Source organism: Stegodyphus dumicola, chromosome 3 (assembly GCF_044657685.1).
Source record: "Stegodyphus dumicola isolate Sdum_Otavi_A_Nest chromosome 3, ASM4465768v1".
In the NCBI taxonomy this organism is placed as follows: Eukaryota; Metazoa; Arthropoda; class Arachnida; order Araneae; family Eresidae; genus Stegodyphus; species Stegodyphus dumicola.
The window spans coordinates 106326994-106339748 of NC_140770.1; the positions used below are offsets into that span (position 1 = coordinate 106326994).

The window sequence follows — 12755 nt, forward strand, 5'->3', positions numbered from 1 at the left end:
GATAATAAATAAGTGGAGAATAATTTAAATCGGCAATTGCGAACAAGGATGCTCGTAATTCAACAAAATGAACGTAAGAGGAATGGTTACAACTTTCAAACAAGCGAATAGTTTGAATCCGCTGGGTTAACAAGTTTGAACTATTATTGCCAAAGTTGGCGGTGTTTACATTTACCAGGTTCTTTGTGGAAGTGCTTCCAGACTTTATCTTAAAATTGTTGAATTATCAAAATTAATCGGATCTTTTTTTTTAATGTCAAAAGTTTACTTTTGCAGTAGCACATGCATTTTATCTTGCAAAATTTAAGTAGTTTACATTAGGGCTATTATTGATAATTTATCATTGTTCTTTGCAACTTTAAAAAAAAGGGGGGCCATAAAAGTGGGGAAAGTATCAAAATTTCTTATCCATTCTGTAATATGATTGATTTCTTCTGTCACAGCTTTTATGTTTAAAATCCATGTTAAAGACATGAAGCAAATATTGTTACAGTAATCAATGAGCATTGTTTTAATAGCAAATAAGGCCTTGATTTCTAATAAAGCCAATATTAATCGTGTGATTCATAAAAATGTTAATTTTAAATATGGAACTGCATCAGTTGTGTTGATTTTTATGTAAGCATTGATAATTTGAGATATAATTAAATAAAATATCTGTTGAACACAAGTAAAGAGAATATTTTGTGTTTTCAAATTTTTACAGCGATGGCTGTTTTTGGCCATTTGTCATTGGTAATAAATATCATGTATAAAACTGGCAACTCTGAATTATAAACTAGAAATCTTTTGCTAATACAGTCTAATAAAGCATAGCAGGTTTAATAGATGTATAGGTTTTAAATCTTTTATGTACAACCAAGATGAATTATATTATAAATTTTTTGTTTTATTGTTTGTAATAAGTTTTATGTTTACAAGTACGTTTGTTTTAAAGTATTAATTTGAATTTCAGCAAATACAACATCCAACTGCTTCTTTAATTGCACGTGCCTCTACAGCTCAAAATGATGAAGTAGGAGATGGAACAACATCAACTGTATTATTAATTGGAGAACTTCTGAAGGTTGCAGATTTGTACATTTCAGAGGCAAGTAAACTCTTATTTCATTTATTTTGTTATGAACAGTGAATTTTAAATATGGTAATTAAACATTTAGATGTTAGTCCCAGTTGAGGCAAGATTAAATAATATAATTATTTCATTACTTAAGTATAGCAGCCTTGAAGGCATTTCTCATACCGCCTTTAATATTTTGTAATTTGTTATGCATATTATATTATTCTTGGTTTTTTTTTTTTTCTGTGTGTGTGTGTTTGTTTTGTGTTTTTCTTACCCTTTCTCATTTATGTCTTTTGTTTCTTCATAATTTGTGTATTTATTTGATATGTTGCAGTTTTAATGTTTATAAAACTAGCTGAAAAAGAAATTGTGACTTGTAAGAATCTAAACATGGGAAAGACCATAGTATCTCTTATTCCTTTGACTACAATTATGAAGTGCAATTTCTATTTTTATTTAGCATTAAATTTGTGGTATATAGCAGCTGTGTCATGTGTCACTGCTATTATGCATGTAGTCATACAATGCAATATGTAATTGTTTGATGTATTAATAATTTTATTTTATACAAAAATTTATTTTTTAATAATAGGGTCTTCATCCCCGAATCTTAACAGAAGGCTTTGAATTAGCCAGAGACAAAGCACTTGAAGTATTAGAAGAAGTTAAAATTGCTGGTGAAATGGACAGAGATAAATTAATTACTGTTGCTAATACTTCTCTTAGAACAAAAGTCAATGCTAAGCTTGCTGATTGCTTAACAGAAGTGAGTTTAATTTTTAGCCCAAAAGGGACGTTAGTCTCGAATGGGATTAGTTTCAAAATGGTATATTCTGTCAAAATGCTTAAATGCATTATATCACTTTTCAGATTATTGCCACTAAATATTATCATCCTGTATAATGTATAAAGAAGTTAAATAATGAAGAATCTACATGAAGATATGTATATTTCTTGCTTTGTAAAAATAACAATGGTACCTAGAGTCACCAAATTTTTGAATAGCATAGTCCACCCAAACTTGGGCACCTGGAGGCCCAAATTTTGAATTTGTTTTATTATCTGTTTCATATTTTGTAAAACTTTAACAAATCTCTTATTAACAAACTGATTTCAAAATGAGCACTGGCAACACTGCATGGAATGAAACACTTTTATCTCTAGAATGCATGACTATCAGTTAGAAATTTTTAAGATATGCTGTTTTTAAATATTTTGTGATTTTGCTGTTGAACTGAATTTTATGTAGCGTAAGTGCCAAGAGTGTGATATTTAATAAATAAAGTAAACACACAAAATTTTATGCAAAAAAGAGTTTTGTAAAGCCATCTTAGTAAGATAACTGAATATTGGTATGATAAACTTAGAAAAAACTGGGGGAAAAGAAACCAGAAAATGTACGCAACACTTAATGCCACATTGGGAATTTTAAAAATATATGGCTAGGCAGCTTTTAAAATTTTTGTAATTTTGCTGTTGTATTGTGTGTGGTGTAAGTGCAAAGAAAATGATGCTTAATACTAAAGCTAAAAAGACAAAAAAAGGGGGGAGGGATTAGTAGGAGTGAGTGTAACAGGAGACTAGTAGACTGTAAGCTCAGCAAAAGTGTAAAAAACCTTAACAAATGCTTAAAATCTGAAACTTTTTTTAAAATGACTTTGTCATGAATGTTTAATACAATTAATCTAATGTTATATACCTTTAAAAGTACCTTGCAAAATTTAAGCATAGTTTTAGGGGCTTAGTTTGTCCCTTTCTTTTTATTATCCCTCAGAATATGGTTTCCACTTATTTATCTGCCCATTTATCAGTATGTAATGATGGTTAATTATCTTTATTTCTTTCTGTGGAGAAAGAATCTTCTAATGCATATCCTGATACCAGGACTTAAGTCTGGAGAATATAGCTGATGGTAAAGCACTTCCCAATCCCATCGATCAAAGCAAATCAGCCACGTCTATCTTTATAAGTTAGTTTTCAAAATTAGTTTCAAAGTTGCCAAATCTTCCGGTTTCTCATCATATCTTCTGGTGTGATAGATAACTGAATCTTAATTTTTAGCCTTTACTAAGAAAAATGTTTCCCAGCAATGAACTTAAATTATGAAATTATGCAAATTCCATTCCCCCACCCCAAGTGGTTTTCATGAAGCTTTTCCACGAGTTCTATTTTATCGGGATATTCTTAATCTTTCATAGGTTTAGTCGTAAACTAAACTAAACTCATTGGCGCAACAGCCCTAGTGAGCCAGAGCCAGCAGTGCCCCGAAATCTGCTTTCTTGACCGCGGGCCCTGGGGTGCATAAGCATATACCCTGAATAAGTGGGCAGCTTGTCGCAGGCCCCCCGTGTTTAGTCCCCAAGCGAACTTGGTACTCATTTTATTGACCCAAGGGATGGAAATCGAGGAATGCAAGACTGAATCGACCTCCTTGCCCCAGGCCAGGGATCTTTCTTCATACAAGTAATTTTTCAGTATAAAAAGTGTAGGAAATTTACAAAAGGAAATTAGCCAATGAATGTAAAATTTAGAGCATTTAATTAAATGTTAATATATTTTACATCAGAATCCAAGCTTTGCTCGGTCCTCAAAAGTCCGTACTTTTATTATTATTATTATTATTATTATTATTATTATTATTATTTTTTTAAATGATTTTTGGTCCTTAATTTTGAGGCAAATGTTCTTAAATTTTACGGATCTGACATTTCTGTCTTTTTTACGACTGCCATTTTGAGTGTGAATAAACATTTAGGGCAAGGGTTCTAAACCGGTGGTACGCAAAGAAGCAAAGTATTTTTAGCTATTAAATTCAAAAATTAAAACCTTAGCATCCTGATTGAGTTTTCCTCCAACACTCGTAAATTTATGCAATCTAAGCTTTGTTTAAGGGGGTAGTAGTAGTGGTACTAAAGGTTTTTAATCTTTGTTTAGGTGGTACGTGTTAGTCAAAAGGTTAAGAACCGCTGATTTTGGGGAAATATTTTTGAGGGATGCATTGACAAATATGTATTTGATGGGTTAATGTTTGAATTCTTTTCTACTTCTTAATATAAATGGATACTTGAGTTTTAGGGCCCTGCCTTGACTGAAACATAAACATTTTGAATAAATTTGAAATAATTTCTTTCCTGCAAATGAGGAGTTAATAAAATATTACATGAAAAACAAACTTTCCCTTTTTGGGATATAAGTCCCTTTTAATTATGTGGTGCTAAATTTAGCAACTTAACAGCATTTTGGCGATTTCAAGATTAGTTTGTACACAGATTTTTATTTACCGATTTGTGAATTTTTTATGATTTTTTACAAACATAATAACATTGATAAATACCGTAATAATGATAGTAGATTAAAATTATATTTACAAAATAATATTAAAATTTAAAAAAAAAATTATTTTCTCCTGCCATAGTTTAAAGGAATATTACTTTCCATTTTGGTAACTTAAAAATTCTCAAAATTAAACAAGCTAGTAAAATCTGTAAAGCATGGTTCTAAAACAGTTCTTATAAAAAACAAAAAAGCTACTGTAATTATTTTTTAATTAATTTTCTTATATTTTTTCATGATAAGAGTTTTTTTCCCATGTAATTGTTTCAAAATATTTAAATGTTGTTTTAGCTTCCTCTTGAAAATTCACTTAAACTTCCCTTTTCTGAATCTTTTTTCCTCCCGAAAAGTCATTTGGCTTTTTGCTCTCAAGAGTTGGTAAAGATAATTTTTCTTTGGATTTAGACCTTGCACTTCTGAAAATTTGGAAGAACTTTAAAGCAGAATTTATAGACCTACAATTTTCAGAAAAATGTGATGAAATGAATAGTGTCATCGTGGTATTTACATGTAATGGGCATGTTTTATAGGAAATTTATGATGAATTTCTTGTCTTTTGGGGAAATTTCTGGAAGAATGGTGAAGTTAAAATTATTTGAATTTTCTTCTTTTTATCCAAGAAAGCAAAGGTACTGAAAGCCGAAAATTTATTAAAACATGCATCGTATACATCTCAGTGCACCATACATACCTTTGGTTGCCCTAAATTTTAAAACTTTTGCTAGCCTAGATTTTGTTGCTCGGTGCTTCACTAAATTCTAAAAATTTTGCCACACTGGCTCTGGCACCAACTTTGAAATTATATCATTTCATATTTATTCTCAATTACAGTACAAAGTTCGAAATTCCGACGTCCATTTTCCGGAATGATAAAAAATATGGACCTCAAAACCACCAACAAAGTTTTTCTTGTAGGCTTTACACATGCACATTTGTTCCCTTCCCCCCACGCGCATAATAAAACATCTGGAGAGTCTTGATTCTTAATTTCACTTCGACACTAAATACAATACCTTGTTATTGAAGAAACAATCATTTTAGCATAAATTTGTACCATCAGTAAAACTTCTCCATTGCTGCATATGTTCTTTGGCACACATCTCAAACCGAAACATTCCACATAGATACATCGTTGATCTGACGCCAACCTGGGAAATCATTATTTATTATACTTTCCTTTTGTCACCGCGTGTTTATCAAAACATGACAACTTAAGTAATGACTAGTAGCAATGCCTAAACAATTTTTATGTCAGTAATTGAATAATAAAGGACTATGGTAACCTTTTATGTTGACAATGAGAGTTTTTATCACTTGGCGATGATTACAGATTTAAGTTAAGTGAGCTGAAAATTTACAAAAAATTTTCCATATGCTAAAAATAGATTTTGTTGATGATACTCATAGACTCAAAGATTATATTTGGGGCTATTTGAATTAAGAATATGTGATTTGTTGTTCACATAAACCCAGAAAAAAGCGCCAGGGCTCGTATAGCAGCATCGAGTTGCAGAATTTAGGACCTGGCAGAGACTGCATTAGGCGGTAAGATATTTAGCACCGGCCTTCAATAACGCTTAAGTATATGTGATGCAAGTATGTCTGATGTAAGTATGTGGGATTTTATTTATTCAGAACTCTAATTAGGCTTAAGCATATGCAAGAAATAGACATAAGTATAATAAATAACTAATACAGTTCAGGCTAATTGTCTCGGTGCACAATAGAAGCAAGATAAAATTTAACGAAACAACTTGCCGTTAGTTGGCAAGCTCATGATGCATAGCTAAATATGTGTAGTGAAGGATAGCTGCTAATTTTAAAGGTTTTGGGATATTGCAAAACAAAGGTGAAATTTTGCAATTAACGGATTTTGTAAAGAAATGTGGAGAAGCGGTAATAAATGAAGATTATATAAAAGTTTTTCATTGAGATGACAATGCTTCTCAATCACCAATCAGTGGCAAAATCTGTAGTATGGTTCTAGATCCAGAAAATATCACTACCGATAGTGATTAAAGTGACAGAGAAGTTACTGAAATCGAAAAAATTTCGATTGACAAGTTAGTCAGAATTATCCAAACAATAGTTACAGGACTTCAGCAGTGTAACTGAACAAGAGATTATGTCTGTCTACAGAATTAAAGAGTAAGTATTAGCACAAAAAATGAAAGGACTTGCGGAAATCTAGTAAACCCATGTAAAATGATAAACAGGTTTTTTAAACAAATACACTTATATTTCTCTAATTAATTACTATCTATAAAAATTTTTACTGGAAAGTTTTTTATTGTCCTCGCACAGCAGCGAGCCATGGTGCCCATGGGCATAGGGTGGGGAACCCATGTACTAGAGCATTCTTTCATTTTATTTCTCTGTGTTTAGTATTTAGCTAGCATATGACATAATTAATTGTTGTGATTAATAAGTTGTGAGATATCATACCATTGCATAACATTTTAGTAGCAGTACATGGAATATTGTTGGAATTCTTCTGTCTTATTTTTAGCCATTAAACTTTTTATCTGCACTATTTATTGTTACTAGTGTATTAGTGGTAAAAGTATCCACATCATTCACAGTATTTAGTACTTTTGCTTTACAGATATGTGTGGATGCAGTGTTAGCGATTATGAGACCCGGTGTACCAATTGATTTACATATGATTGAAATCATGGAAATGAAACATAAAACTGAGTTGGATACAACCCTGATTCGTGGTTTAGTTTTAGACCATGGTGCACGTCATCCTGACATGAAAAAAAAGGTGGAAGATGCTTATATTCTGACCTGCAATGTATCTCTTGAATATGAAAAAAGGTTTGTGTGCATAAATTTCATTAATCTAAGTCTTATTTCCTTCTACTTGTCTGCTGTTTGTTTTGTAAATTATGATGCACAGAAATAGATCCTTAAATAATAGTTAAGATTTTTTTTTTTTTTTTTTCAGTGTGAATGTTCAAAAAAAATTCTGCCAAACTCGGCAATCAAAATTTCATTTGGGTTCTTTTAATTTGCCTTTCTTTCTTTTTCATTAAGCCAGTAAAAGAACGGGAACTTTCAAGATGATGTTATCCTTAATTCTTCACAAAAAATTTTATTTTTTATACCGATTTGACAGATTATAAAAAAAGTATGTCCCAGTTTTACAAACTTAAACATATAGCCAAGTTTTGTAGCATCTACTTAACATTAAAATCTTATTTATAGCTACTATGTAGGCTGTTGATATTCAACCATATTTAATATTTATTTTTATGAGTATTAAGCATTTTGTTCTAAAAATTTTTCTTCTCTTTTTTTTTTAGTGAAGTAAATGCTGGATTTTTCTACAAATCAGCAGATGAGCGGGAAAAGCTTGTTCATGCAGAGCGAGCCTTTATCACTGAAAGAGTTAAAAAAATAATTGAACTGAAGAAAAAAGTCTGCGATGGAACAAAGAAAGGATTTGTTGTGATCAATCAAAAGGTATACTCTTACACTGGTGTGCAAAACTTAAGCAACAATGTAAATTTTAATCTGTTAGCCATGAAATTGTAGAAAAGGGGTTCTTGCGTTCAGTACAATGAACACACAATTCAGTAGAAAGGTCATGCATATGCAAATGTCAAGAAAAAAAGGTCACATGCTACGTGAATGTACACAAAACGCGTACGGTCAGCGCACTTAACTCGAGATTACCATAAAAGGAAGGATGGAGATGCAATTAAAGACATTCTCTGCAAGTGCAAGGAGTTCTTTCGTGAAATATGGCTAGAAGAAATGATCTGGATGGCCTCACACGTGGAAGAATGATAAAAAATCTGGAGTAGGAGCGAAGTGTGACCAGTATAGCTGAAGAGTTCGGAATCAACAAAGTGGCGTTTTGCACGTTTAGAAAGAAAGGTTGGTGGTGGCCGTCTCAGGAAAGCAACTGCAGTAAATAACTGATATATAGTCTTGCAGACGAAAGGAGTCCGAAACCAGTCAGCAAGCACCACAGCTCAACAACTGTGAACAGCAACGGGCGACAGTTGTTGTGGTTTACTGTGTCCAAACACCTTCACAAAGGTGGCCTATGTGTCTGTCGTTCTGAACGCTGCTGGACATCGGCATCACCGTTTACAGTGGTGCAAGGAGCGTAAAAACTGGGCATCTCATCAATGGAGTCATATCCTCCTTACGGATGAGAATCGTTTTAGTGCCACAAGCGATTCTCAACGCAAATTGATTTGGAGAGAGGTCGGGACACGGTTTATAGTAACATTACAGAAAGAGACCGTCACGGTGTCCTGAAGATCTTGTCTGGAGAGGCATTATGCTGAACAGGCGGACGGAGCTCCACGTTTTCGACAGAAGTTCTGTAACCGGAGATTGCTATCGTCAGGGATTGATCCTTCCCCTTGTACGTCTGTTCCGAGGTGCCATTATAGCAGACTTTGTTTTTATGGATGACATTGCACAGCCACACCGGACTCTTGCTGTTCAGAAGCTACTGAAAAGTGAAGATATCACTCGAATGGATTGGCCAGCTTGATTTAAACCCCATAGAACATGTGTGGGATGCTTTGGGGAGACGCTTGTGACACGATTACATCCTCTGGAGAACTTCCAACAACTGAAACAGATGCTGATTGAGGAATGGGCACTCTTACCCCAAGATCTGTTGGAAAATCTGGTGTTGAGTATGAAGAGGCCGTTCAAAGCAACCATTGCAGTAAGGGGAGGGCATATCCCATACTAAGGAACACCTGCTTGTTGTTCTTCCTCTTGTACAGACAATCATGTGTAACGATACTATGAGTTCAATAAAGCCTTTTTTTGTTTGATTCCATACTGTATGTATTGTATTCAATTTTAGATCGATTATGCTTTCGTCATCGTTTAAATACAAAATGCTGTCTCTTAATTCTGAATTTCATGTCTCTCATTTGATTTCTCGTGGAGTTATGCCAAAAAGAACATTTGTTGCTTAAGTTTTGCACACCAGTGTATTATATTGGTAGATGTTGCTTTATGTTACTTAAAATAAGATCCGAAATGCTAACACTCGAGAAATTGGTAAATGTTTGGATAATTTGTAGTGATAATTATGTTCATAAAAGGCTTGATTTAAGGTGCACTCATTTAATTCTAGATTACTAAATTGTATGGAATTTTCTAAGTATTTATCTAAATTTAAAAGAATGGTACTGTTCTGTTATCATGACAGATTCAGAAATGCATGTATGGATGAATGTGTTCATGTTTGCATACATGTAAGTAGGAATGTATGTACGTGTATACATATGCAGGCACATACACATGTGCATACATTCATACATATCTGAATCCAGTTCTAATAACAGAACAGTACCAAAAATTATTTAAAATATATTATATTGCATTTCTTAAAAATTTATTTTTATGAAAAAAGTACAGTCTGAAATATGTTTTAGGTCAGAAGAAATTTGTCTATTTGTTCAAGCACTTTATTACATAATTTTTTTTAAATTGTGATTTGATATAGATCTATTTTAAACAGCTTCTATCAACATATCGTATCTTTCTTATTAACAGATTAACAAAATGTACATTTTTTTCTTTTGTTTTATTTACTCTTTTCCATAATGGTAAAATCTCCATTTCATTTAAAACGTTTTCAATAACAATTTTGATACCACGATGTAAAATAGGTAAATTCTATGTTTTATGTGCCCAAAAGTTGAATTAATTGTATGTTCTTTAGTATTGCAGTTACTGTTTTTTTTTTTTTTTTACCTCCATTGCGCTTTCCCTCCTTCCTATGGCATTGCAAATTCGCTTTTTCAATACTTGAAAAAAGTTCTGATTTATAAATATTTATTTTAAAGGATATTTTGATTTCAGGGCATTGATCCAATGTCATTAGATATGTTGTGTAAAGAAGGAATTGTTGCTCTACGAAGAGCCAAGAGAAGAAATATGGAAAGGTAATTATGCATGATGGTTTTTTTTTTAATTGTTATTTTTGTTTGTGGAGTGTAGAATAAAAGCACAAATATTTTTGTTTCAATAAATCAGATTAAAATACTTCAAAAATTCAAATGGAATGTCCTCAGTTTATCTTTATTGGCTTTAGAGTTTCCATGTGTCAGTTTTGTATAATTACTTGTTTGCACATTACGACTGCATACAGTTTGTGTGCACATATTGCATTTTCAGTGTTGTCCCAAATTTATTAATATTAAGTAAGCTGACAAAAATTGTAATACACATACCCCCCCCCCCAAAATAGGCAATACATACTGTATTTAGTAGTAATGTAAAAAAAAAAAAAATATGTCTGTGGATGTGAAAGTGTACATTGGTGAGAAATGAGGTTTTTCTTGTTGGAGAAAAATGCTTCCCCCTCCTTTTTTTAAGTTATATAGAAAATAAAGACACTTGCTTTTGAGGATTTTTGCATTGTATTCAAGCAGTATACATTAATTTAAGTTACATGAAAATAAAATTAATAGATTAATTTTTTATATCGAGCATTGATTATTAATAAATATAGTATAAACTCTATTACAGTTCATGTTTTATAATTAAAGTGTAATGTAATAAGCTTAATTAAATGTGACCTATATTTATTTTTCAAGATTGACTCTTGCCTGTGGAGGTGAAGCAGTGAACTCTGTTGAAGACCTGACACCTGAGTGCTTAGGTGAAGCTGGTATTGTTTATGAGCATGTATTAGGAGAAGATAAGTACACATTTGTGGAAGATCTGAAAAACCCTCATTCAGTCACTATCCTTATCAAGGGGCCGAATGCTCACACTCTGACACAAATAAAAGATGCTGTACATGATGGTTTGAGAGCAGTAAAAAATGCTATTGAAGATGGTGAGTTGTTATTTTAGTTTATGGAGTGTAGAATAAAAGCACCAGCATTTTACTGTTCTTTGATTGAAATCTTTACAGCTAGTTCATAAAAGTGTGACTCTTAGCAAAATGTGTGTATATTTCAGTTAATGAAATATTGAAACATGCATAAAGGTATCTTAGTAACGGATGGCCATAATTAAACTGACAGTGCTCTGTAGCGCGATCTATTTGCGAGAATGATGCCACATTTTGTAGGAAGATTAAACAAGACGGGGGACGAAGGATTTCGTGGGGGGAAAAATTAGTTCCAAAAGTCACTGCTAGGGGAATATTTGGCACTGTGTAATAGAAAATAGAGTGTTTGCAAATCAATACGGAATTACCTTTTATTTTGCATTCAAATGAGGTTCAGTGGGGCTGCCGTTGTTGTGGACCACCACAGTATGCACAAAGCAGAAAGTAACATGTCTGCAGGAATCTCCCGTACAGTCCGTGATATATTATCCTTCAACGTAGCCAGGTCCTGGATCACTCCTTGATAGACCTTGGACTTAAGGTAACCCTACGGCCAGAAGTCGCATGGGGTAAGATCAGGCGACCAAGGTGGCCATGCAGTTGGAAAGTAGCGGCTAATGACTCTCTCTGTTGTGAATTTCTGTCGTAGCATCTGTTGCACCCGTACAGCAACGTGTGGAGTGCATGAAAATGATTTCCCCCCAAGCAATTGTCTTTGCTGAAGTGCCGGAATGACAAAGCTGTTCAACATGTGGCAATATTTCTCTTCGGTAACAGAACAGGTTTCCGGTCCTATCAGGGTAAAGTTCTCATAGAAGAATGGACCTACGATAAATTAAGCTGTGAACCCACACCAAACAGTTACCTTTGGTGAATGTAAGGGAATTGCTGTGACTGCATGTGGTGATTTGTCAACCCAAATTCGGCAATTCTGGGTATTCGCAGTTCCGTTCAGGTAAAAGTGGGCCTCATCTCCCCATAAGATTTTCCACGGCCAAGCATCATCCACCTCCATTCTGGCAAGAAAGGCGAGAGCAAAAGTCAATCGCTTATCATGGTTGGGGTACAATATCTCCTGTACACGGCTGATCTTGTACGGATAGAAGTTGATAATCTTTCGTAAGATTTTCCATACCGTACTGTAAGGCATATCCATAATAAAAGGTAATTTTATTCCGTATTAATTTGCATTTGTTAACACTATTTTCTATTACACAGCACCAAATATTCCCCTAGCAGTGACTTTTGGAACTAATTTTTTTTTCGCGGAATCCTTCGTCCCCCGTCTTGTTTAATCTTCCTACAAAATGTGGCATCATTCTCGCCAATAGATCGCGCTACAGAACACTGTCAGTTTAATTATGGCCACCCGGTGCTTAAGTATAATCCCATCAGTTTACATGCTGTCACAAACCATTGTTGGATTTTGGAATCATTGTGGTAGCTAAGATAATTTGACTTTTAATAAATTAAGAATAACAGCTAATTTAGGATGAATTATTGTAGTTGAATATAATTCAGTCATGGTGATTT

At 33.2% G+C, this 12755-nt stretch overlaps 1 protein-coding gene across 1 annotated transcript in view; it reads left to right on the forward strand.

Moving 5' to 3' along the window:
- CCT6 (chaperonin containing TCP1 subunit 6) overlaps positions 1–12755 on the forward strand; it is a 52735-nt gene that overhangs the window by 9318 nt on the left and 30662 nt on the right. The window contains exons 3-8 of the mRNA XM_085813119.1: positions 956–1090; positions 1656–1829; positions 7002–7216; positions 7705–7864; positions 10244–10326; positions 10981–11225. Coding sequence (XP_085669245.1) covers positions 956–1090; positions 1656–1829; positions 7002–7216; positions 7705–7864; positions 10244–10326; positions 10981–11225 — 1012 coding nt within the window. The remainder of the gene's footprint in view (positions 1–955; positions 1091–1655; positions 1830–7001; positions 7217–7704; positions 7865–10243; positions 10327–10980; positions 11226–12755) is intronic.